The 26046-nt window shown below is 55.4% G+C and overlaps 1 protein-coding gene across 9 annotated transcripts in view; it reads right to left on the reverse strand.

Annotated features, from left to right (window-relative positions):
• ACAP2 (ArfGAP with coiled-coil, ankyrin repeat and PH domains 2) overlaps positions 1-24745 on the reverse strand; it is a 31343-nt gene extending 6598 nt beyond the window's left edge. Inside the window, exons 1-20 of one of the 9 annotated variants that reach the window (XM_083739390.1) lie at positions 24453-24595; positions 17606-17663; positions 16942-17061; positions 16445-16498; positions 14374-14432; positions 13575-13758; positions 12501-12545; positions 12154-12249; positions 11632-11706; positions 10297-10409; positions 8947-8967; positions 6569-6620; positions 5764-5864; positions 4691-4796; positions 4045-4250; positions 3846-3915; positions 3019-3113; positions 1863-2065; positions 1144-1248; positions 162-242 (exon numbers count right to left, since the gene is read on the reverse strand). In XM_083739390.1, the coding sequence (XP_083595516.1) occupies positions 162-242; positions 1144-1248; positions 1863-2065; positions 3019-3113; positions 3846-3915; positions 4045-4250; positions 4691-4796; positions 5764-5864; positions 6569-6620; positions 8947-8967; positions 10297-10409; positions 11632-11706; positions 12154-12249; positions 12501-12545; positions 13575-13758; positions 14374-14432; positions 16445-16498; positions 16942-17061; positions 17606-17663; positions 24453-24505 (1897 nt within the window). In that variant the 5' untranslated portion in view covers positions 24506-24595. Of the gene's footprint in view, positions 1-161; positions 243-1143; positions 1249-1862; positions 2066-3018; positions 3114-3845; positions 3916-4044; positions 4251-4690; positions 4797-5763; positions 5865-6568; positions 6621-8946; positions 8968-10296; positions 10410-11631; positions 11707-12153; positions 12250-12500; positions 12546-13574; positions 13759-14373; positions 14433-16444; positions 16499-16941; positions 17125-17605; positions 17664-24452 lie in introns of all 9 variants that reach the window. The other 8 variants (XM_083739394.1, XM_083739391.1, XM_083739392.1 and 5 more) reach the window with 8 other exon arrangements.
• Between the last annotated feature and the right edge of the window lie 1301 nt (positions 24746-26046).

Raw genomic sequence — 26046 nt, forward strand, 5'->3', positions numbered from 1 at the left:
TTCGTGGTGGCAACTCTACACTTCTAGGATTGCAGACCCCTGGGGTCCGGATTGGAGGTGGCGGACAGGGAACATGACCTTTGGGACACAGCGGGGAGGGGAGAGACAATGGTTTGGCCATGCCAGGCTGCCTAGACTGGCGCTCCACCCGCAAAACCCACCTGGCTCATACAAGGTGCTGGCTGAGACGGCGGAGGCCAGCTGCTCCCTGCTGTGCTGGAAGCCGCTGTCGTTGCTGCGCACTGTGGGAAGAAGCAGCACGGCCATGAGACGCCCACAGAGCAGCATGGCACAAGCACCCCAGCGGGCTCTCGCCTCCCAAACCCGGGTGGAAAAACAAGCACTGTCCTGGAAGCCCCACGGCTCTCAGGCTCCGTCTCCCCTTCAGAAAAGGGCAGCCAAAACAAGGAAGGGTGGCAGGACTCCCCTGTGAAGAACGGTTGCAGCACTTTCCAGTTTAGAGAAAGGGCGAGTAAGGGGGGGAAATGATGGAAGTTTGTAGAATTATCCATTGCATGAGAGAGAATGGAGGAAAAAATTCCTTCCTCTCTCGTAACAGAGATTGTGGGCAATCAATGAGAAGAAGAATCTTGGAAGATTCAGGATAGAGAAAAGTAAGCCCTTTTCCACCCAGAACATAGCGGAACTGTGGAAACTCCCTCCCACAGGAGGTAGTAACCCATCTAGATGGCTTAAAAGAGGAGGGCTAGCAAAGGTTCCTAGCCGGGGGCTCAACTCTGCTTCCACAGCTGGAGGCAGCGATGCTTCTGGATTCTGCGGGGGGGGGGGGGAGCTGCTTTTGCACTCAGATCCGCTTGCTGGTTTCCCACAGACTGCTGGTCGGCCCCTGTGAGAAGAGGATGCTGGACTCGAGGGGCCACTGGCCTGATCCTGCAGGCTCATCTATGTTCTCAGGTTCCCTTCCAAGGTGTACACAACAAGCAGGTGAAGGACAGGCAAAGGGAAGCGCCAAGCAGGACACTGGGCAGGTGAGAAAGAGGCACAGGGACAGCTCAGAGGGAGGGAAAGAGAGAAAGAGAGGGAGAGAGAGAAAGAGAGGGAGAGAGAGAAAGAGAGGGGGAGAGAGAGAGAGAGAGAGAGAGAGAGAGAGAGAGAGAGAGAGAGAGAGAGAGAGGTACTTACTACTCCGCAGCTTTGAGGCAGTATCAAAGTAGGAGAAGAGTGAATCTAGCTCATCGGGGCAGAACAGGGATTCCCGCCTCACCTCGTCACTACTGACACCAACCCCTGGGGGCATGCAAGTTAGCAAAGCAGAGCCCAGCAGGCAGGAGGAAGGAAAAAAGGAAGGAAAGGAGGAGGAAGAGGAGGAGGAGAGGGAGGAGAAGCAGCCAGTTAGTACAGGGTGGGCAGCAGAGGCACAACAGCCCTCCCAGAACGACACCCAGGCAGCTTCTGCAGGAAACAGGACCTCTCTAAGCTTCATCCAGCCTTGCGCAAACCTAGAAGAATTCCTGACTGCCCCTTGTCCATCTCTCCCCACATTCGCCCCCCGGCCCTTTCCGCAGCAGTGCCAGAGCCCGCCTGAAACCCCTTGGCCACCACACTTTGCCATGATGCACCCACCTGGGTCTTCACAAGGCTCTCCCCCCCCCCCACTATTGCTAGGAGCCCCAGTGCTCCCCTTCCACCCCAGAGCCAGGCCTGCCCCCCAGCAAGGCTTTCCACTGCCTCCCTCTCCCTCGGGAGGCAGCTCAAGAGCAAAGGCAGAACGTCCACATGATCCGGACTCTGTTTCTTATTTCCTGGAGGGATGGAAGCCAGAAGAGGGGGCAGAGGAAGGAGGAGAGTTCTGGTTCCTCCCACTGAGCCTCTCGCGGCCCATCGGCGGAAGGGGCCCCTACCTCTCAGAGCTGCCGCCATTTGCTCCTTGGCTGTTGGGGGGGCCTCCTCTTCCTCGGCTCTCCCCTCCGGGCTGCCGCTGTGCCTTTGAGGCCCCTGGCTCCGAGGGCGAGGTTTCCCTCCGGAGGCAGCAGAGGCACCAGGACACCTCTCCACAAACCTCTTCTCCACGTACTTGGCGCGAATGTACTCCTCCCTCTCCTGCCTGCGCAAGGGGAAGAGGCCAGATGAGCAGACAGGGCTGTGTGTCTCCGCGGGGGGGGGGGCGGGGGGTGTCTGTGTTCTGCAGCACCTCCTGGCCTGCCTTGCAGGGGCGCAGGGAGGAGGCTGCAGGACACCACTCCTTGCAAATCCCCAAACAAATCAATCTTGCATCTCTCAGAATAAGAACGGGGGTCGGAATGAAGTTCCTCCCTCAGATTTTGCACTGCACTGAATTTTGCATTGCACCAAATATTTGGGCCCCCAAAAGATAACAAAACATGTTTTAAAATGCATATTTACTACAAAGGGGATTTATTATTATTATTATTATTATTATTATTATTATTAGCTGAATTTATATGCCACCCTATACCTGGAAGAATTTAGGAATGTGTGTGTTGTTGTTTTTGAAAAACATGTTAAAAATCCACATCTAAATTTGCATTGTGGTTGCTGTTTTTTAGGAGCTGCAGATTAATGCAGAATATTTACAGCAGGAGGTGGAGAACCTGCTGCCCAAGAACTGATTTCATATTGGGGAGGGGGCAGAGAGAAGCCATAAACTGCTGAGTCAGTTGGGAAGGCGGAAGAAGCCCCCCCCCCACTCTACAGGCACCCAGTTCTGCCCTCTCTCTTCCCTGGCAGCTTCCTGAGTAGGAAAGGGGAAGGGGATGATGGCCTCGCCCACTGGACCTCCCATTTCCTGCCCACCCCCAGGAACGAGGCCCTTGAGAGGCAAATGGGCTCCCCACCCCCCACCCCGCTGCCCCCCTGACTGCAAGGCTGAGCTCTGGGGCAAGAAAGCCAAAGCTCTGGGGCAGCTCAGTTGGCAGAGCATGGGACTCTTAATCTGAGGGCTGTGGCTTCCAGCCCCACGTTGGGCAAGGGGTTGGTTGGACTGGATGCCCCTTGTGGTCCCTTCCAAGTCTACCATCCTGCGATCCCACCGCCTACCTCTGGCCTCCAGGCTGAGGCTTCTTGACACCCATCTTCTCCACATTTGCTTCATATACCCTGTTGATGACCTCATTTCCCAATTCACACATCAGCTGCAAGCGAAATGAAGGGAGAGTTGAAAGGAAGGGCAGCACCTGCTCAGGGTCACCTTTGCCCTTAAATGGCACCTCATTGGTCAAAGGCAGAAACCGGCCCAGGTTCGGGGGGGGGGGTAGCACCCGTCAGCCGCCGTGGGCACAGCCTGCCTCCTTCCCATTGGCTGGATGGAGAAGACCAGACACAGGAGGGAGGGGGGCTCACTGAAACCGGAAGCCCCTTTGCGCCCTCAAGGCCACTGACCGCAATGGGCACAGGCGATTCTGTACCAGAAAGGCCTGGTCTGCCTTACAGGTGTGATGAAGTCTTCTGTGCCACCCCCAAAATGGCAGTGGCTTAATGCAAACACCACGGATTCCACTCTGATGATTTTTTCCTGCAATCAAGCAGTGAATTTTTACAAAATAAATTGTTCAACCAATTCCCAAGTATTTAAAGAAAAAGGACCCATCGCATTTCATGTCAACAGCACGATTTCAACTCTGAAGTATGCAAATGTTACCCTGCCTGGTGGAATTTTTTACAAGTGAATATTATGTTCCCTGCCACCCATAGGACCCTGTGCAGGATGGTCGCCCCTCTGCCCCCGGAGACAGCCCCTGAACTTCTCTTCCCTTCCCAGGCCCATGTGGCCCCAGGGGCTGCCCCCAGGTCCCAAAGTGCAGGAGGAGGAGGAGGAGGAGGGCTTCCTCGCAGCTCTCTTCTGCCCCAACCTGCTGGGCAAATACCTTGAGCAGCTCTGGCTCCCAGGAGTCAAGCGTCAAGGAGCGGACTTTGGAGAAATGGACACCCAGGCTCCTAAGCAGAAGAAAAAAGGGAGAATGAGCCTGAAATCAGCCAGGGTGGGCACTGTGCCCTCCCTCCCTCCCTCCCTCCCTCCCTCCCTGGTGTGGGGCTTGAGCTGCCCAGCCTGGCCGGCCTGCCCACCTGTGGATGCCAGAGCACTCGATGCACAGCGTGATGCCCAGGTTGATGCTGGCCCACCGGGGGTCTGCCAGGCCGCAGTCGCAGCAGACAGCGTTACCGGGAATGCTCTGCACCCTCTGGAGAGAGCTCTCTCCTTTCAGCAGCTTCTCTTTGGGTTCCGCGCCCGTTTCCGGGCTCCCCCTGGAAGGGGACGGCTTCCCCTCCACCTGGAGAAAAGCAGAAAGAGGGACTCGTGTGACACCGGCCAATCTGCAAAGCCGAGACGTCAAGGGCTGCCTCCTCCTCCTCCTCCTCCTGCAGCAGCCTGGCTTCCCTGGGCAGCTCTCTGGGCACCTGTGCCTGCAGCCCAGACTGCAGAAGGCAGAAAGGCAAAGCCCTCCACTGTCTGCCCCACACAGGCAGCAGCCACTGAAGGCCTTCCTTCCCCCTGGCTCCTCTTCTGCAGCTGCAGGGAGGGACCCTCCTCTGGGCCCCGAAGGGAATCCACTAAAAGGAGCTTTAAGCCCTCGTGTGCTTCACTGCAGGGAGAGCAGAAGGCTGTGCCACCTAAAGAGCCGTTTGCCGGCAGCAATGCTCTTCGCAAGGCTGCCCTGCCACCTGCCCTGCCCCTTGCGCTGGTGGAGAAAGGGCTCCCTCTCCCACTTGCCTCTGTGCTGTCCCCTTTCTCCCTGTAGGCCGTGGCAATGCTGGACTGCACCGCCTTAATCCACGCTTGCCGCAGCTTCTCCGAGTCTGCCTGAAGGATGCAGCTCCTGCGAGAGACAGATAGAGACGAGAGAAGAGAGAAAGGGAGGGAGAGAAAGAAAGAAAGGAAGGAAGGAAGGTAGGTGGGTGGGTGCTGAGCACACCTAGAGCCAGTTTGCCTTGCACCAACCGTGCCTGCAAGCCCCCAACCACCCATCAAGCGCCCTGGATGGGCAGCCAGGACCCTCATGCATGGACAGCCACGTGGGTCTATGTCCGTGAGGGCCCCAAGAAGCTGCTCCAGAGTCCCCAAGCAAGGACTGGTGAAGGAGCCTCCAGATGGCCGGGCAGGTCCACACACACCAACACCCCTCCTGCCCATCTCCACCGCCTGAGGCTCTGCCAAGGCCCCCTGGCACAGCCAGCCCAGAGCTGAGCCTCAGGAACAAGGAGAGGCAGCTCAGGGGACTGAGCTCCTGCAAGCAAGGCTGATGCTCTGCCCCTGAGCTGCCGCCTTCCCCCTTGCTCCCAGCTTGGGGGCAGCAGGAAGCTGGACCAGGTGAGCCAAGAAAGGCCTCCAAATCCCCCCAAGAAAGCAAAACCGCCTGCCAAGTGACAAGAGGAAGAGGAGGAGGAAAGACAGCTTCTGCCCCTTTGCCCATATTTGAGTGTGTGTCAAATAGTTAAAATAAACCAAATTTGGGCCCAATTTCTATTTTAAACACATGTTGAAACAAAAATAACTGACATGGCATCTTACTTTAATATGAGTTATCAGCTAACTTTTAGAATATATTTTATTTCACTTTTTGGCAACTATTCACTGAACCTTCCCATCAAAAGTTAGAAGAGTGATTGACGATGAGCCTAGATGACAACCGATGACTTATCTGTCCTCTCCCCCCTTTGCTTCTCCCCCCGCATTGGCCCTTCTGCCCCCCAGAGCCACCCCACCCTCGGCTATTCTCTGCCTCTTTGGCTTCATCATCCGCAGGGGCCACCCGTCTCTCCCATCGCCTTCCAAGGCCCCCTTACTTGGTTGGGGAGACGACCTCAAAGCAGAAGCGCCTCTCAATGTCTTCGCAGTGCTTGACTGTGCAGAGCCGAAGGTCTTCCACAACCACCGTGGGGTTATCCTAGGGAGAAAGGAAGAGGCCAAGCCTGAGGGAAGCTCACCCAGGAACACCTCTGGCCGGCTCCGTGGGGCAGAGCCCCTGCCTGCCACGCAGAAGGGCCCACACTCAATCCCCAGTGGGGCTTCAAGAAACTCCCTGCCAGAAAGCCTGGAGAGACGCTGCTGCCAGTCAGTGTGGGCAGGCTCAGCCAGATACAGTGAGTCCGGCCACTGGCCTAAGGCAGCTTCCTCTGCTCCTGTGATGGGAGAAGGAGGATGGCAGAGCCCAGAGGGCACCCCACGGATGAAGGCTGCCTGAGAGTCTCTTAAGACTTAAGGCATCCCAGCTCTCCTTGGGTGTGCCCAAAGAAATCAGTCCCCAAGGCATGGGGGTCAGAACCCCTCCGTTGGGGCCTCTCCTGCCTGCTGAGCCCAAAGGATCTCCGGCCACATCTCACACCCAAGCAGCCCAGGGAGAAGAATCTCTCATGGGCCATCAAAGCCCCAGGCATCTCTGTCCCCCACTTTGTTCCCCTGGGCTTCATGCTAGCAGCCCCACTGCCTGCCCCTCGCCCTGGGGAGGAGAGGAAAAGGCAGTTGTAGGCCAGGCAGGGCCCCCCCAATGGCTGTGTGCCCTGAGTAAGCGCCATACTCCACCCCAGTGGTCCAACTTCCTGCCTCCCCAGCCCTTGGAGGCCCCCCCCGGCATGCTTCCCCAGGACTCACCTTAAATTTCTTCTGGTAGACCAGCTGATTGTTCTGGATGGAGAACCAGCGTCTGCACAAGTGAAGGGAGCAAAATCAACAGCCCTCTCCTGGCAGCAGGAACCGGGGAGCCAGGAAGAGAGAGGACCTGGGCACACAGCAGCTACAGCCCTCCATGGCAGCAGCACCCCAGTCCACAAACACAGAGAGCACGGAGCCTGGCTCGGGGGGGGGGGGTGTCTCAGGAGGTCAAGGGCGGGGGGGGGGGGGGGCTTCAGCTAATCACCACCAGCCTTAGCAGTGCCTTCTGCCTACGGTGGCTGGCGGGACAAATGCCACAGGAGCTGTCAGGGTGTTTTGCGCATTGAAAGTGCATCACCTGCCCTTCATAGGCACAGGGAAGGAGGGAGAGAGTGCCCAGCTCAGACCAGGGCTCTGGGGCTCTGGACATGGCCGCCATGGGGCAGAGGCAAAGCCAGGTGAAAGAGAAGCTCCTGGGGGGATTTGGAGGAGGAGGAGGCCTGTCTATGTCACCTTGAGCTCCATGGAGGAAAGGGAGGGATAGAAATGCAGTAAATAAAAGAAAAAACAGGAAAAAGACCAAGATGACCCCCTAAGCCTGCCCCCCACCTAGCCTCTGAAGCACCAGAGCAGAAAGGGCCTCTAGGTCTGCCCTACAGAGATGGCAGGCAACCCCTACAGCATCGCTTCCTGAAGCTGGGGAGATTCTTGCACTGTCTGGCAAATAATAACGGTGGGAGTTGCAGGCTTTCAGTCGGGCAGTTCTGGTCAACGCTGCACCTCCGCTCCACAATCCAGAGGTGGCTCTTGCCTGAACAAGATCGAGCCCTGACAACGCCCCAAGGAGAGCAAGCAAAGGCCGCGTGGCCCCCGGAAGCTCAGCATGAGACTCTCTGCCACGTTCCACTTTGTCTTAACACACTTCATTATTCCAAAGCAAGTGCAACACTCCAGACATTAGGCCTACACAAGGTTAATCATCAGCCCAGATTTAAGACGGCTGCGTTTCAGAACACACCAAGACGTTTGCTGTTTGGAGGAGAAAGTAGTAAGATCAAGCATCTAGTCCAGGCAGACAGAAAAGAAGAAGGCAGGTCCTCCATGCCTAGGGGTGAAGGCAAGGGGGCAGGGGACAATGTGCAATGGGGCAAAACGCAGAACAGCTGCCAGGAAAGACGGGGGGGCAGGGGGCAGGCCTACAGGCTTCCTTTCTTGTGGGGCCAGTCAGGAGAGGGACCCTCCAGCCAAGAGGGGGTGGGACTCTAGCTTGGTTTGTAGCAGACCTCCCTGCCCCCCTTGTTTTGCTGGGAAGTCACCAGACCCGGGTCAGCCTTGAAGAGAGAGAGAGAGAGAGAGAGTATGTATCTGTTGGGGAACGAGCGTCGCATGATGCTGCTGCGCTACAAAGATGGCCGTGACCGCTCTTCATCCAGTGCTGGGACCCACATCCAAATCGCTAGACCACAGCTGTCCATGCATGGGGAGCCTCATGGCTGGATTGCTGCCATGTGCTAGAGGCGGGGCTCCCCTTGGGGTTGGTCCAGAGGCTGCAGCTGGCACAGAACATGGAGGCCCAACTAACTCCATGTCTGGGTTGCCCCTCAAATGGGTGTCTACCTCCACAACTCCACTGTGGCCAGGAGAGCTGGGTCAGCAGCTGCAAGGACTGGGGCCGGGGGGGTGGGGAGAGGGGAAAGGAGGTGCAGCAGGAGCTGCAGCTGGGAGACCTTGAGGCATCACTGCAGCCTCCCCCTCCCCAGACCCCCATTACATTGCCATTGGCCAGAAGCTCACTCAGCCTCAGAGGGAAACCTTTCTTCTGGGAAGAGCAAGCAGGAACTGAGCCCCTCGTGGCAACCCAGAGATCCCGGAGCTCCGCTCTAACCCCAGGGCTGCGCCTCTTGGATCTGAGCAGTGAGAAGGAAGTGGGAAAGTCATCCTGCACTGCTGGGGGGGGGGGGCAGCAGCCAAGATGGAAAAGGGCACAACACCGGCTGTGGAGCTGGCAAACACTTCAGGGTCCCTGGAGATCCCAGCCAGCTTTCCGCTGGTTCCAGAGAAGCCCCTCCTCAGAGGCGGAGCCTACAGCACTCTGACCCACTGCAGCTACCAAATGCCAGCCCCCTCTTGTATCATAGAAAAGGACAGCCCTCATACACGGGGGGGGGGGGGATCCTAAACCACCAAACCTGCTTCAGCCACGGAGCAGCAGCAGCAGGAGGGGCCGTTACTCCCGAGGGGGACGGAGACACGTGGTTTGCCATCCATTGCAAGTTGTTGGAGCGAAAAAGGTTAAGGGTTAGATTCAGAGCTTGCATGCTGGGCCAAAGAGGAAGAGGAAGGAGGGGAGGGAGAGGATGCCGGAATCTGGCTGGTACCTGATGCCATCGGGCTTTTTCCTGTCAGGTGGAGAAAATGGGGAGGGTTAGGTGGGGGAAAGGAGGTGAAGAAATGAACATGTTAAAAAGAAACGAAGACCCCCGCAAACAAATAAGCAGAGAGCAGAAGAGGAAGCAAGGCGCCCCCATTTCAGCTGACCCAGGGAGGGAGGGCTAAGCCACAGGGCCTCTCTCTCTTTCTCAGTGCCATCTTATGGCAGCCAAGGAACCCCAGGGAGTGGCTAGGAAGCTGCTGCAATGTGGAGCCCTCCAAGACACACACAGGAAAGAAAATGCGGGAATTTTCTGCAACTAAAGAAACCTCTAGACACCCCCTCCTCTCCAACAGGAATCCCAGGGGCAGCGTATGTAAAAGGAAAACACAATCAAAACAGAGCTAAACACAAAGCAGAACAATAATAAACAGTCTTAGAAAGAAAGGAAGATCTGATGAGCCAGATGATGCCAGACCAAGCAGACTTGGGATTTTATCTCAGCTGCTCTTTGGCTGGCACCGGGAGGACAAGGCAGGTGCCAGGCGGGCATCTCTGGAGAGAGCCTCCCATCCTCAAGGCAGCCCTGCCCCCGGTAGACCCTGCTGCCCCCCAAGAGCAAAGCCACCACGCACACCTCAAAGAGCTCAGACACCCATGCTTCCCGAAGGTGCAGATATTCCTGGAACCTCGTGGCAAAGGGCAGGTTGGAAATCTTGCAAAGGGTGCAATGGGCAAGGCAAGAGCCACTCCTTCACCACGGAGAGCCCTCCACTTGCCAGGCCAGAGCTCAGAAACAGCCCCTGCTTGACCCTTTGAAGGAACACACCAAGCACAGAACAAGGCCCAAGTCTGGCTTCTTTCCCAACAAGGCCTGATCTGGACTTTTAAGCTGACTGCCAGCCTGGCAAAGGGTTGACCCAGACCCCAATAGGGAAAAGAGTTCAATTCATTCCTTTACTAAAATCCCCCAAGTGCTATCAGCTCACCAGGCAAGGAGCTGGGCAGACACTCCCCTGCTGCTTGCATGGCAAGGAAGGAAACATGACCCGGGGGCAGGACACGCTGGTTAACAGGGGATTTGGGCAGAAAAATGCATGATGATCAAAAAAACCCAGCAGAGAGAAGCTCACTGACAGCAGAACTAGGGGTGCAAATTTGTGACCCCCTCCATGTGCTGTTAAAGGGATTAGTCCTGTGGGGAGGGGAGGCGACAGGAGGTGGTGCATCTGCCTCCGAGGCCAGAGAGCCACAAGTGGGAAGGGGAAGAAAGCAGCCTGCATTGGGGGAGCGCACAGCAAAGCCCAGCCCAGGCCACAGACAGTGGTAGCAGCAGGGAGAGGAGGAAGCCGGGTACCTGTTCCAGGTCTTGAAGGCGTTGCTGGCTCGCTTGAAGAGGTAGCCTTCCATGACAACGCCACTGGCGGCATCCACATTGTACTCTAGCATAGGGTCATCGCTGGCAAAGTCCTGGCAGAAAAGAGGCACCTTGTTCAACAAGGGCAGCAAGATGGGGCACATCTCCCAGGCCAGTCCCCCTCACCCCAAAATAAGACAGTCTGCCATGAAGTGGAAAGTGAGCGGCAGCATATGGGGCACCAGTCTCCCTTCTGGAGATGGCAGGTACAGCGGAGACTCTTCACGCCTGAAGGCTTCATTCACAAAGAAATGGACTCTTCCTATCTTGTTAGGGTTCCCCTTGCAAGCTGACATGGGAGGGCAGCTGTGGGGCAGCTGAGCCCCACAACTCAAGAAATCCTGCACAGCCCTGCCTTGGGCAGGGAAGGAGAATCAGGGGTCTCAAATTGCTTCTGAACCCAAGTGGAGTGGCAGCTCCTGGGTCAGGTTGGTGGAAAGAGGCAGGCGGCCACCTGAGTTTGTCCCTTTGGGGTCCTCCAGAAGCAGCTCTCACAGTCCCAGGGATCTGCAACTCCATCACGCGGAAGGCAGAATCCTGCCTGTGCCCTGAGAAAGCGGAGAGGCAGAGGACACCTCCGACTTCCGCCCAAAACGCAGCAGCCACTAGGACGGAAAGCCCTTTGCTTCTCCCTCTCTCTCCTTTAAAATACTGTTTTAATTTATTTTCATGGTATAGAAGATAAATTTTAAGTACTTTGGTTCTCTTTTGCCTTGGGTCTTCCCCAGACCAGCTTCAGAATGGGCTGCTTACTTACATTTTCAAGGGCCAAGACTCAAAAGCAATCATAATAATAGTGGTGTTTTCAAACCTCTCTGTGACAGTTTCTGGGGAGGGGTGGTTGCACTGTTTTTAAAACTATTTTTAGCTATGTTTGCAAACTGCCTTGACAAACATGTAAAAGGCAATTCCTAAATTTTAAAAAAAACAGCACCCAGTCCAGCTTAACACATGTGACAACCTTCTAAGAGCCTAACTGTTTCTACAGAGACGGCTTCCGTTGGCGGCTGGAGAGACTCTGGTCCCGCCGAGTGGCAGGCGGCCACCTTGGCCTCACTGGAGGGCCAGAGTGGGCATCCACAGAGGACCTGGGCAGCCCTGGCTTCTCCCTCCCCACAGTGCCCCCTGGGCAGCTGGCACTGGGGGGCTGGGGGCTGGGAGAGTGCCCTGGAAGCCCTGCTGGCAGCGGGAGCACACTGGGAAACTTTTTCGATGCAGCCAGAAGAGAGAGACCAAGCGGGTGGACTGGCTGCCTCCTGCGTCCCCCTGCAGTACCTTTTGCTGAATGGTGGAGTGTTTGTGCTCCATCTCCTTCTTCTCCCTCACAGCATCTACAGCCAGCCTCTCAAGCTGCAAGAAAGGAAGAGAGTTGGCAGTGAGGGCTCCTGTACCTCCAGGGCTTGAGAGGTGGGGCGCCTTGCTTGGTGTGCCAGGATGCCCCCCTGCCCAAGCGAGCTCCCCTCCCCTGGCAGCCTACCTGCCAGATTCCCGACCTGAGGCTGGGCAGGGCCTGCCCGCTTCCTGCCGCTGCTCCAAGGAGTTGGCTTCCCAGAATAGCCAAGGTGCCAGGGACCTGCGGTGGGGCTGGTGCAGCGCAAGGGCCGGCTGGAGAAAAGGATGACTCATGCCGCCTGAGCCGCTCCAGAGCCGGCTGCCCGGCCAGCCCTTCTCACGGCAGGAGCAGCAGAAGAGGAGGAGGAGGAGGAGGAGGGAGCCCTGCTCCACTGCCAGAGGAGAGAGCATGAAGGCCAGCTCCGTCCCCGGGAGAGAGACCCAGCCACCCACTGCAGTCGTTACCTGAGCTCCAAGGTCTTTCATGTAGGGTCCAAGTTCACTGAAAAGGTCGTAGCCTTGATGGAAAAAGGCCAGGTGGGCATACATGAAGGACAGCATCTGGCAGGGAGGAAGAGGCAAGGTCTCAGGGGGCTTCCAGCATCCCTCACGCCCCGCCCTCGATGCCAAGCTCTCATCACCCTCCCTCTGCCCTCCTACTCCTGGCAAAACTGGCCCCACGCAAACAGCTGCTCACTTTCAGCAGCTGCCACAGGAGGGAGGCCTGGCACCAGACCCAGGTCCCTCAGGGACACATTCACCCATCATTTCCAACCCTGCAGTATTTCCTGGCGGGGACATGAGAAGCTTACCGATTTTAGGATCTCTGATCTCCTCTTTGACTGAAGAACATTAATCTAGGGGGCAAAATGAATCGTGTTAATATGCCGGCAACAGAGCGTGGGAAGGAAGAGCTAGAAGCTTCTGCAGGAGCAGCGCAAGGCTGGCAGCAGGAGTCACAAAACAAGAAGAAGGATGGAAAACTCAAGACCAGCTCAAGCCAACGTTGCACCTGGGACACTTCTTGTTTGCAAGGCACCCGCTGGGCCTGCAGCCCCAGAGCACCCGGAGTTCCAGCAAAGGTGGGTGGCTCACTGGCCCCCCAAGAGGACTGGCCTGACTCCTCTCCAAGCCAGAGCTCTCTCCAGCTAAGCCAGGGAGGATTCCCCACTTGGGTCTCCTTTCTGCAGCTTTGAGAGACCCTTCCCTTGACCATGGTTCCATCTCCAAAGCCCTTTGTTCAGCCACCAGACACACTCCAGCTTCCTCTTCCTGCACCAGTCAAGGTGAGGCTGCTAGAAGGGCAACTAACTTTGGGAAGAACAGTCAAAGCTACTTTTTAAACAAGCACATTTATCTTTCTGGACATCAGGAACAAAGAAATCCGTAAAACCAGGGCGACCAAATAAGGCAGAACCCCCCTCCCAAGGCTCTCATCACCCTGCAGCTGTCCTTCCAACTGTCCTGGCTTCTTGAAGGGGTTCAGTGGTGTTGCTCACAGCCCATAACCCAAGGAACAGCCAACACCAGTTCTCCATCAGCAACACCAGTTCTGGCCCCTGGCGAGCCTTCCACAAAGACCCCTCCCCATGCCAATTCCGGCAGTAGGGGGCTTCATGGAGAATACCCAAGTCACTAGAGGTAACTGCTGAGCTTCTCCTGACTTGCTCAGAGCCTTCACCCGCCCACAGCCAAGGCCTGACTGCCAGCCCTTTCCCCCCTGGCTCTTGCCTCCGCCTGCCTCTGGGTCTCCTGCTAAGCCAAGCAAGACCTCTGCTCTGCCTGATGCAGCCCCACCTCTGCCAGAGGAGCCCCATCCCCAGAGTCCCCCAGAAGCAGCAACACATTTCCTTGGCCCTTTCCCAAAGCCCCCAAGGGCGGCCCACCTGCAGGACGTAGTCGAGAGCGATGTGGCGGAAGCACTTCCTGGTGGCTGTCAGGATGTTGGTGGCCTCTTCCACCTCGTGCTGCTTGGTCCGTGGGACCTGGGCGTTCTTGGCCAGGGCATTCTCCTTCTCTTCGCTGACTTTCTCAAACTGCTTCTTGGCATCTTTGAACTTTCGGATATCTCTAGAGCGCAAAGGAAACACAGGCTGCCCTCCATCAGCTGCCCTTCGCAGCACAGCAGCGCCCAGGCGACTTCACAGGGGAACTGGGGCTGAATGCAGAGACGGCTTCATGGACGGGGAGGACACAACAGACAGAGAGAGCGGGCACAGGAGTGCCTACCTGGGGGCAAGGGAGGGGCCTCAGCAGAATGAGGCCTGGCACTTCCATCGTGGCTCAGGAGTGGCAGAGGAACAAACAGGGAGCCCAACCCAGGCTGGGAGACCCAGGCTGGGCTTTGGCTTCCATGGCAGGAAAGCCTTTGCTTCTTCTCCAGCAGGCATCCCCAAACTCTGCCCTCCAGATGTTTTCGGACTACAATTCCCATCATCTCTGACCACAGGTCCTGTTAGCTAGGGATGATGGGAGTTGTAGTCACCAAACATCTGGAGGGCCGAGTTTGGGGATGCCTCTTCTCCAGCGTCAGAAGTCTTGAGAAAACTCCATGGTAAGGCAAGATCTTGCACCATCTGCGTGTCCAAGTGACGAGGAAACCTTGAAGATATGCAACCGCTGCTCAAGAGTCCAGCCGGCCCACAGCCCCACCCCCAAGACTCTTTAAGCACAAGTCTTACTTACTCCTTAACGAACGTCTGAAGCTGCGCTTTAATTGATCTTTGTGTTTGGTCAAACAGGATCTGCAATAGAGGAAATGCTTGGAGAGTTAGGCTCAAAGGCACTCCAGGCACCAGCTCCGCTAGCCTCCTCTTCCTCCCGGTTCTCTAAGGGTCCCCAGGCAACAGATCCCAGAGAATGAGCTTCTGCAATTTGCCACCTTTCCTTTTTCTTTTTTAAACTCAAAGGATATTTCAGATTATACGGCAAGCTCACCATGGAGCCAGAGAAGGTACAAACAGCAGAGGCTGCCTGCCCTCTGCCATGCATGAACTGTTGGCATCCAGGTTAGGCTACTGCCATGGGCTGCCTATGGAGCAGCCTTGAAGACAGCTCCAGCAGTGACTGGTCCAGAATACAGCTGCCCAGTTGGTGACTAGCACACGCCAAAGGGAATCTCGCTCAGCAGCTCCTGAACAACTTCACTGGCTGCGGAACTATTTTTCAGCACACAGTATCAATGTTCACTTTCACGGCTAGCTCCATGAGCCTTGGAGGGCTTTCGGCAGTCGGCTTTAGCTCTGGACTGTGACCCCCACCCCTCCCCACTGCCTCATTTTCTTTAGCATCATTTGACGCTCTCTCTTTAGCATTTGCTACTGTAGGATTATAATGCCATAAGCCACCTTGGGGGCCCCTTTCAGTGACCAAAAGACAGGAAGGAATAGTTTCATGACTCAACAGACTAGCCAGATAAAGGCCTCTCCCCACCAACGACAACCGGTTCTGATGCAGCAGCCCAGTGAACCCCCAAGCCAGACCCACCCTGCCAGTACTGCCTCCCCCCCCCCATGCCCAACGCTCTGCAAGCTGCGCAAGGGGAGGAGCCCCACATTCGAGGCTTCCCGAGGCCTCTCCTCACTCCTCCCATGGCTGCCAGGCACTTCCCTGCTTCCAATGGAGCCCCTTCAGCTGGACCCACATCTTTCAGCTGACTGAATGGCAAAAAAGAACATAAAGCCCCCACCTTTCCTGAGTCCTGGATTTCCCCTTCCCAAATAGGATCAGAAACAGAAGGCAGGCGCAACAGGAGTGAGGCTGCAAGGGGGGGGGGCGCAAAGCACCTGCCGGAGGAGCAGCTGCAGCCCTGCGCTGAACCCCAGGGCCCACCTGGCTCCCTCCCTTGGCCTCTGCCTCAAAGGCCACACACTGCACACCCCTCCACTTGGCTTAGCAAGAAGGGCCCCAACCCACAGCCTCCTAAACAGGCCCAGAAGGCTCCCCTCGGACCACATCTTGCGTGCAGGACACCCCAGGCAGGACCCCCCACCGCATGCCCTCTCAGCCTTGGAGAAGCGCTGCCAGGACTCTCTGGATGCCTCTTGCTCCAAGGCACCTTCCAACGTCCAGCCAGTCTCCCCACTGTAGTTCTTCCTGCCTTTCCCCGCTAGCGCTGCCCTGTGCCTTCCACAAGGGGGCACTGAGAGATGGAAACTTGGGGTTTCTAGGCTCCAGAGTCCTGCTCTGGGACTGCGCAAACAAGCCGCAAAAAATGTCGAGGGGAGGGAGAAGAGCCCCTCACTTCCTTCCATCTCTCTTCTTTCCCCCCATGCTGGGAAGATGCATGGCGGACGCTTCCTTCTTTCGCTGCAGCTGAAAGAAAGAGCCACACCGTTGGGCAGGCTGCCACGAGGCTGCAGGAGTCATCTCTGACAAAGCCTCTGTGTTAAGGAGGCTAGAAATTAAGATGTGCAAGGCCCCACACAGACTCCGGCTGCAGATTCACCCCCATGCCTGACAGAGGGAGGGAGGCAGAGTTTCCAGATGGCCAGCCAAGGCAACCGGGAGAGAGTGCCAAGAGCTGCGATGTTCCAGGAAGCTGGAACAACCGAGTCATACACGCTCCATCGGGACTTCAAAACACACATTTTTTTAATAAAGAGAGAGAGAGAGATTTTAAATCTATTAAGGAGGCATTTCATTTCTAAGTGTCTTGGAGTGTCCTCAAAACACAGGGAAGAAAAACTTTCACATCTTTATCAAGCAGCTTTCTAAATCCATAGAGGAGAAAAGCAGAGCTACTTCTGAAACTTACAGTGTGGTAATTGATCATCTCTTGGAGGCTGTCAGAGAACTTCGTCAAGCTGGTCTGCAAAGGGGGGGGGGGGCAAGGAGAGGAAGCAACAAGGCCAGATAGATTATTCCTGCCCAGGGAACAGCAGGGAAGCCCCTCTCCCAAACGGGGAGGGCGGGATTCTGCTCTTGAAAACATTCCTCTTCTCCAACTTCTCTCAAGGGGTCAGCATGAACTAACAGATATATTTACATTTAAAGGCTGAAGAGCCAAGTATGCTTAGTTTAAGGAGATGAAAGCAACAGATATTTAAGGGGGAGCCCACTTAAGTTCCTACACTCTCTTAAGAACAGTTCCTCCCTGGATGGGCTGTAGATTCCACACACACCCGCCCCCTCCCACACTCAGGCGCCCAGGCGGGCAGCCCCCCCCCCCCCGCCCCGGTTCCCCAGGCGAGGGGAAGCTCTAGACCCCAGAATATTGAACTCTTCTGAGCCCACTTGGCAGGGGGCACTTACCTCCACGAGGGCATCCTTGCTGGAATACTGAGCCAGGTCCTGAATGCCATGGATGAACTGCTTGTTTGCCAGGCAGAAGGCCTTCCCTGTGTCGATCATCGCAATGCAAAGCTTCACTAACTGAAAGAGAAGCAGCAGAGTCTTCCTATCTCATGGCTGCGGTCGTCTCTCAACATACCTACTCTGCAGCAAAGAACACCAAATGCCCTTTCCCTCCAAAATCTGGCTGACCACCTTGGCAGATGAAAATGCTGGATGGGACAGACCCTGCTGCCCTGTTGCTGGATCCGGCCAAAGGGACTCCATCTAGTCCAGTCTCCTGCTCTCACAAGGGCCATTCAGATGCCCCCCCCCCCATGAGAAGCACACCAGCAGGACCTGAGCACAACGGCAGCCACTCTGCCCACCTGCAATTTCCAGAAACTAGTTGCGTTCCGCATGGCAATGCCCACCTCAATAGTTGACTGGCAGTTAGTTGACCCCCAGGTTCCAGGAGCAGAACTGGCTTCAACTAGGAGTTGGGCCTAAAGGGTGGCATTCAATATCCCCCTTCCACTAGTGCAAGGATTTACGCTTACACAACAGAACATTGCCCAAACCTTCTCTTAAGGGACCCTCTGAGGAGCAAGATGGGGGTGGAACTGCCCAGGTGATGTTTGCTCACCTTGTCCAGCTTCTGCTCTAGCTCTGTTACATCTCCTTCCACATCTTCCAGAGCAGCCCTGTGAGGAGAAACAGACTGAGATGTCACACCCTCCAGACTCCCTGGGAAAGTCGTCCGTTGCTAACAGAAGACCCACCACATGCAAAGCAGCCAGTTCAACTTCAGAAAGGCTTACAGTGGATCTCTCTGGAGGGGTTTGAGGGATGCGGGTGCTCCATCCTGGCACAACCAAGAGGCACAGGGTGGAGGAGGACTGTGTAGCAGAGGGAGACACCCTGCACTCGGGCCCTGATCTCCAGGCACTCCTGGAAGTCCCTGGGGTTTCAGTGGCACTGGCTTCCCCATTTAGGTCTGGCCAGATTCCCATTGTTTGCACGCCAACTCTGAGAAGGAGAAGGCTTCGGTGTCAACAACTGCAGCCAAGCACTCAGGGCTGCTTGCAAAATGAGTCGCCTCTCAGAGGATGCCGTCCACAGAGCGGAGTCAACAGCAACTGCCAATGCCAGGTGGGACCTCAATTTGCCACCGGGTGCCACAGAAACACTCTCCCCACTCCAGGCATGACGCTGCCAAACCCGTTTGTGGAAAAGGGCTCTCCTGCCATTTAGGAGGGAGGGTGACTACCTTTTCGATGCCCCTTTCACACAGAGCCCTTTCCCCACACTCTGGTCTCCATGAAGCTGTAGGATCGGTGTGAGGAAGGCAGCCAGTGGGCAGAGCCACCCAGGAAAGTCTCTTCACACGCACACACACACACACACACACACCCCGCAACTGGGATGCACAGTCTAGCTGCAGGGGACCACACAGCCGGGAAACAGCTGACAGGCTCTGCAGCTGCGGGCCAGAGGGGACGAAAGCCATGAAGCAAAGGGTCATTCCTCCCTTCTCACCGTTTCCATTGGGGAGGAGGCTGGGAAAGAGGCAAAGTGTTCATTTGGGTCTAAGCTGCAAAACAGGCCCTCTCCAGCAAATCCAGCAAAGGTTGCTCCTGGAGAGCTATGCAAATGGACTCCGATTATTCCTAGGCATCAGCAGTCTGCCAGAAAGTGAATGTTATTCACTTGGCTCCTTTGAGAAAGCACCATGCAAAGAGACTGCCCCGGACACAGGCCAGCCGCGATGCACGGACCCCCACCTGGCTGAGCGGGGATGCTTCTGGCAGAAGCACCAACCTGCAGGTGCCTCTTGCCTGGCATCAACAAGAGTGACGAGGCCCAGGCCGGCCTGACCCACAACTGTTTGTGCTCTCCCTCAAGGACCAGTGGCATCCAGAAGGGCTGGAGCCCATTGAACAACCAACTGGAGCAGATGGACCCACAAGCGTACCAGGAACCAACGGAGGACATCCCAGACACGTGAAAGAAGGGTTCTGAGGGTGATGCCAGCCATGCCTTGGCCACATTTCTTTACTTACAGAAGGGGGTGAGGGCATCTTCAGTAGGAAAGCAGTGCTTGGGTAAGTTTAAAAATCCTCTTTAGCCAGCACCTGCCTGAATGGATTTTTGCAGATGGAAAGCCAGAGGAACTGCCTGCTGAGGAGAGGGGAGCCAGCTGGAGGGGAGCAGGCGTTTCGGAGAGAAAGGCAGTCCCTGGCTCTGCCATCCCACCCCCTCCCTTGGCTGCTTTTCCTGCAACAAATGGAGCAGGCCGGCAAGGAGGCTCAACGTTTTCTGCCACCAGGATTCCCAAATGGGCAGAATGTTTTAGAAATTTTATTTAGGACCCTGATACTCTGCTTTGTCCTCCCAATAGGCTCACAAAACACCTTACAAAAGATGTGCCCAATTAAAAACTGGAGAAAGGGCCCAGTAAGAGCTGAATGATATACCCTGGTAGGCAAGGGGGAGAGGCTGGGAAGGGTGCCTCCCCACAGTGAGGGAAGCTACTGATGCCCCTGCGGGCAAGGGGGCAGGCAGGTTGTCCAGCCCCTGGGCTGCTCTGCTCCATCCCACCCTGGTTCTCCATCCCCTGCCCCCTGGCTAGGAACGGAGGCCCCAACCCTTTTCAGGCGCAGCATCCAGGGAGCAAGCCTCAAGCGAAGGGCAAACAGTGGGGTCAAGGGGGTGGCAGGAGCTCCAGCACCAACAAACCAGAGAAACCCAATCCAAGACTGGAGGAGCAGCCAAGGACGAGACGCCACACAAACCAATGTAATTGTAACCCATTCCGCAGCAACGGAGGCATCAGGAGGGAGACTGGCCTGTGACACTCCACAGAAAACTGCCGGGGAACACAAGGTCTGTCCGGAAATCCTCCAGTTCACCCCCTCAGTCAGGAATCAAACTGAAAGTCGCCCCATGCTTGCTCCTCTAACTGTATTTCATTTGATTATGTATGCAATAAAGAGCAACCTGAGTGAACTGAACACAGAGCCTCTGCCATGGAAAAGGGTCCCCAATGCAGGTCATTATTGCTCCATCTATGAAGGAAGCAGAGAACGGTCAGGGAAGCCCCGAAAGGACTTTCTCATAAGCAGAGATATCCGGCTGCCAGAAGTCAGCTTCCTCTCAGAAAGAAAGGAGAGCCAAGTGTCAAGCACCCAGGGGTCAGAACCTGTCCACCCACAGCGCCTGCTTTGCACGCAGGTCCAGCTTCCATCCTCAGTGGCACCTCCAGGTGGGGCTGGGAAAAAGCCTCCCTGCCAGAGACCTTGGAGAGCTGCTGCCAGCCAGAGTCAACAGCACTGAGCTAAGTGGTCTAACTCAGGAGAAGGCAGCTTCCCGTGCTCCTAGCATGCGTTTAAACCCCAGCCTCTGCTTGGGAGATCTTTCTTAGTCTTCGTGGCTGCCCTGTGCGCTTTAAATGTTTGCCAAATGAAAACACTGCATCTGAAGCACTAAGGCAGCTCATGATATAGGTGGGGTTGGGGGAGGGCACTGCCAAATGGGGCACAGAGAGACACCTTGCATGTGAGTGTATCGAGGGTCGGCATTCTGCAAAACGGTCTATCCTATTTGCAGGGCTTCAGCAACCGACTGCAAAGCCACCTTCGTTTCCAGCCGTGCAGAGGAGTGGCTGGATGATGTGCTGGCAGTCAAGCAGCCTCCTTCTTCCCTTGGGGGTCCCAAGAGCACAAGGACACATTGGCAGCACCCACAGCATTATGGAGCAGAAGCTCTGTCCCTTTAACCAAGAAACTGCTCCAGACTGTGTGAGTTAGGTTCTTAGGACAGTTCTTGGTATGAGCTTTCGTGTGCATGCACACTTCTTCAGATACACTGAAACAGAAGTGCTACTGGAAGGAATTTTTTTTGTTTAGGTTCTTAGGGTTAATGTACCCTCCTTAGTTTTCAAATATGGGACTTACCTGACGCCTCAAAAAAAATTTGCACTGTTTGTATTTGTTAATTTCTTTCTTTGAAAACAGTAAAACACATTTACAAAAAAAGAAGAAGAGGGTCTATCTTTGGGAGTAAAGGCTTGGATCCCAAGGCAAATTAATTTAAGTAGTTCTTGGCAGAAAACACTTCTGCTTCCGCCTACCGCACCTCCCAGAAAAGTCTCCCCTGAGGGCTTAGAGCCCCTCGTGAAGACAGTGGTGGGCACCAACTGGGCAGGCTTTAAAAGAGGGCAAGACAAATGCAGGGAGAAGAGCGCTACCCAAAGCTGCAGGGATTCACAGAATGGATTTCGCTGCAAGTTAAAATAGCTTATGCTTCTGAAAATGCCTATTAAGATTGTCTTTGCAGTCTGTTGGGCTAGCACAGGGACAGGGAACTTTTGTCCCTCCAGATGTTGTCGAGAAAACAACTCCTCTCACTGCCATCGGCCATCCTGAGGGTCACTATTTGGAGGGTCACAGCCCCCCCCCCCCGCCGAACTAGAGCACAAAAGGCAAGTGACACATTACAAAGCATCCCCACCCTCTGCCTTACAGCTGTGGCAGATTAAATACTGCTTTCCAGTGCTTTGAAGAAGCATTTTCCTCCTCCTTACAATCCAAACAAAAGTTTGCTGACGCGTTGCTCTGTAGCAACACTGGTTAGGGTTTGATGCTTGGAGCCCCTCCCTGAAACAACTTCTGCATTTGACATCCGTCATTTGCACAACTGGGTCAACTCGAGGCCTGTTCTCTTGTCTAGTTTCACTGGTCACTGTCAGAAGGAAACTGAGGTTATGCCCCACGAAGCCTGGAAGGAGACTGCAAAATTCCTAGCTGAATCCAGTTTTGTGGTGCCTGAGATTTCTCCAGCCTCATCAACAGAGTAAGAGGGCTGTATCCAGATAGGAGAGACTATGGTTTATTAAGATGAGAAGAAGGCTGAGTAAGCCTTGGACTCACACAAGACCCCTCCTCCTCTTCCAGCGCCACCACAAGGAGCTCGAACTTCCAATTTCTGATTAAACACAGCTTGTAACATCATCTAGATCTGACAAATGGTAGCTTATCTTAACTATGGTTTCCTTCAAACAAGCCAACTTCAAGTACAGGTTACAAAGCAGACTTGTTTCAAAAAACTGTAGTCTGTCAGGTTCAGATGCCATGCAAAAGTGGTTCATTGAAACCTGAAGCCAGATTGGGAGAAGGTACAGGAATGAATATGCCTGGGGCTGGCTTCCTTCACAATAAACCAGAGTTTATCATGGCATAGCAACACAGCATCTCTACTATGCCTGCCTTATTCTGCAAATCTCAAGCACTGGCAAAAATAACCCTCTCAGCCCTTTTTTCTTCCTCCATTTCAGCTACACATTCAAGGAGTCTTAAAACTTGGAGACCATTTTCCTTGTCAGTTACCCATCTGAACCGTTTCTCTGGTATCTTTACACAAAGAATCACACCTGCAGAGCAGAAGCCCTGAGAATCCTGCCCTGTGAACGGCTTTGTATCTTTGCTTCTCTGTATCCAGGTAAAATCACAGCAAGACAGAAATCTCTATTCATTTGGCAAACGCAAGCAGCAAAAGGAACCATTTTAAAGGACAGCTAAACTTGATCAGCTCCAGATTCCAAGAATTACATACTGAAGTGGGTAGAAATCTGGCAGGAAACCACCCGCCGGTTTGCAGAATAAGCCAGCCTCTTGCATGGGTGTTTCCTTCTAGCTTTCCTTCCAAGCTCTAGGCTGTGACCCATCTGAGACAACCTCCATGACCAGAAGAGCCACTGTGGTCCAGTCTGGCAAGGGAGGGACCAAACATCTCATAAGCACACAGCAGTACAGGAAGGGTGGGTACACCCTGCAAGTTAAGGGTAGAAATGTCTCCATAACAGCCAACACATCAGCTCTGTGAAGGCACCCTGCTACTTACGGGGGAATGCAGTCTAACTAAGGCTTCGCCTGCATCAATATATCCAAGCAGCCGACATAAAAGCCCTGCACTGGGGGCCACGGACCCTTACTCACATCTGGGGGTGGCTTCTGCTGCACAGGTCTCCCTCCAGCCACTGTGGCTACTTCCTATCCTGCTTTCCTTGTCGTGATAGTCACTGACTGAAAAGCCACATGTTGAAAAGTGGATTCAATGACACTGCAATGGAAGAACGTCTTTCATAGATGAGCCCTGGAGAGGCCAGCATTACAAATCCCATTGTGTAGATGGGAAACACTGAGTGAGGAAAAGTGGCAGGGATGCCCGAGGCAACTAGAGAAACCATCAAGATGCCTAAATAAATGATGGAATCACCATGGCGGGATGTATCTGAGGCCACTAGCCAATCAGGCAGTAGGAGATTGAAGGGACAACGTTCTTGTTGCCTTCCAGCATTTGGATATAGGGCTAACTGTTGTTCTTTCCCCTATATTTCAAAGCTTCTGAAGAGGCAGACCACAAACTGAGGACACACCAGGTGCTTTTACCAGATGCTCAAAAATAGACGAAACCAAAATCAGGTAGAGTTGGCTGGTTGGTGTGCGAGACCCCCACACCGATTACTGTGGGTTGGTTGAGATGGGTAACACAGATTTGTGTCTGTTCCGGTCTATTTCTTGCGTGCATTCCAGAGCAGCTGAGCTCAAGATGAATGCTGCTTATGGAAGTCAAAACACACAAACAAACCATCCACAGAAACACCCACTGTAACTTAGCAAATACAGTCTAAAACATATGAAAGAGTCACATGTCCATCAAAACATTTGAGCATTAGGAGAAGTCAATGATTCCTACAAGTTTTATATTGACAAAAGGATCCACCACTTATTTGGATGCTTCTCATTTGCACCCGGATGTTGAACGCCCTCCAGGGCTCGCAAGACAAAGTCTTAACCACAGGACCACAAAAAGCACCCAGGCCTTTCTTGGTACTCAGCCTGCGCATGCCTGGATCCAAGTGAGCATTGATGCCCCGCAAGGATCCAGTGTCAGCTACAAGGTCCTCCTGAGCCCCAAAGCCCAGCTGGGTTTGGCCAAATGTGGCAAGGGAGGTCCCCATCTGCTTCATGGCCTCTTCTCCCCCCAAGGAGCCCCTGGCCTGGGACAATCTCCGCCCCACTCCCTGAAGGTCTGCCACAGGCTCGGGCTGCCTCAGAGGGGAAGCCGGAGGAGGAGCCTGCCCCCCCCCCCACGCTGGAGGACGAGCCTGAAGAGCAGGCACCCCCAAACTCGGCCCGCCAGCTCTTTTGGGACTACTACTCCCATCACCCCTAGCTAGCAGGACCAGTGGTCAGGGATGCTGGGAGTTGCAGTCCCCAAACTGCTGGAGGGCCGAGGTTGGGGGAGCCTGCTGAAGAGGAAGGGCGGAACCAGAGAGGGTGGAGAGGGGCCCCGAGAGGCTGTCCCCGGGCGGAGGGAGGCGCCCCTGGGCAGGCGGCGGGCTCTCCTTCCTTCCTTCAGCCGCGACTCCGGCCCTGCTGCCCCCCCCCGGCAGCTCCTCGGGGGCCTCCCCTCCCCCCGCGGCCCCGGACCTGAAGCGGGGCGAGTCCTTGAGGCACTCCTCGAACTCCACGGCGACCCTCATGCCTGCCTCCCCTCGGCCGCCGCCGCCGCCGCCGCCGCTCCTCCCTTCCTTCTCTCCCTCAGAGACTCGACTCGGCTCTGCCGGGGGGGGGGGGCGAGGCGAGGCGAGAGGGGGCGGGGCGCAGGACGGGCGGAGAGGGAGGGCGGGGCCCACCCCGGCGCCCACCCGCCGACCAATCGGCACAGGCGGCGCTACGCACGAGCCAATGGCTGCCGGCGGCAGGGGTCTCTTCGGCAGGCCGCCTCCGAAGGGGAAGCTCCCAGAGCCAATGGGGAGGGAGAGTGCGGGCTGCTCACGCCAATCCCGGCCTGCCAAAGCGCTTTCCTCGGCTTCCTCCACCCGCCCCGCTCTCGATAAGGGGCAGCCCGGAGAGCCAATAGCGCTCGTCCATAACGCGCCCCGCCGTCGCGTCCTGCGTGAGCCAATCGGGAGCAGGAAGAGCCGCGTCGGGAGGGGGCGGGCCTCGTTGCTTAGCAGCCTAGCGGAACGCCTCTCGGAGTGACGTAGGCAGAACAGGAGCCCCGCCCCCTTTCAGGACGGGCGGCTGAGAAGAGGCGGAGGGAGCCGAGCCCGGGCCGGAGGGAGGCCGGAGGCGGCCCTCGGCTCGGAAGGGAAGGGGGCCCTTTCTAGGTCCACAACAAATGGCCGCTGTTTTTTGTGTTGAATATATGCGAGATGGTAATTGATGGACCTCATAGGTATCAAAGAACCTTTGAAGGAGGGTGAAAGAGGAGAGCGCAAAATATGGTCTGAAGCTCAACATCCAAAAAACGAAGGGGAAGAAATGGAGGCAGTGAGAGATTTGACTTTCTTGGGCTCCGTGATGGTGACAGCAACCACGAAATAAAAAGACGCCTCCTTCTTGGGAGAAAGGCGATGGCAAACCTAGACAGCGTCTTAAAAAGCAGAGACAGCACCTTGCCAACAAAGGTCCGTATAGTTACAGCCATGGTTTTCCCAGTAGTGATGTATGGAAGTGAGAGCTGGACCATAAAGAGGGCTGATCTCTGAAGAATGGATGCCTTTGAATTCTGGTGCTGGAGGAGACTCTGGAGAGTCCCATGGACTGCAAGAAGATCCAACCTCTCCATTCTGAAGGAAATCAGCCCTGAGTGCTCACTGGAAGGACAGATCCTGAAGCTGAGGCTCCAAGACTTTGGCCACCTCATGAGAAGAGAAGACTCCCTGGAAAAGACCCTGATGTTGGGAAAGATGGAGGGCACAAGGAGAAGGGGACGACAGAGGACGAGATGGTGGGACAGTGTTCTCGAAGCTACCAGCATGAGTTTGACCAAACTGCAGGAGGCAGTGGAAGACAGGAGGGCCTGGCGTGCTCTGGTTCATGGGGTCACGAAGAGGCGGACACAACTCAATGACTAAACAACAACAAATTGATGGACCTACAGTAATAGGTCTCTAAAGCCATTTGCACATGTTGCCAGACAACCGTCCATCCATGCCGAATGTAGGCACCCTATATATAGAAAGGAGCAAAGCGGTCATATTTTGGGGAGCAGGCTAGCAGGCAGGGCCCATGACTT

This window comes from Podarcis gaigeae (assembly GCF_964106915.1).
Source record: "Podarcis gaigeae genome assembly, chromosome: 5".
Classification (NCBI taxonomy): domain Eukaryota; kingdom Metazoa; phylum Chordata; class Lepidosauria; order Squamata; family Lacertidae; genus Podarcis; species Podarcis gaigeae.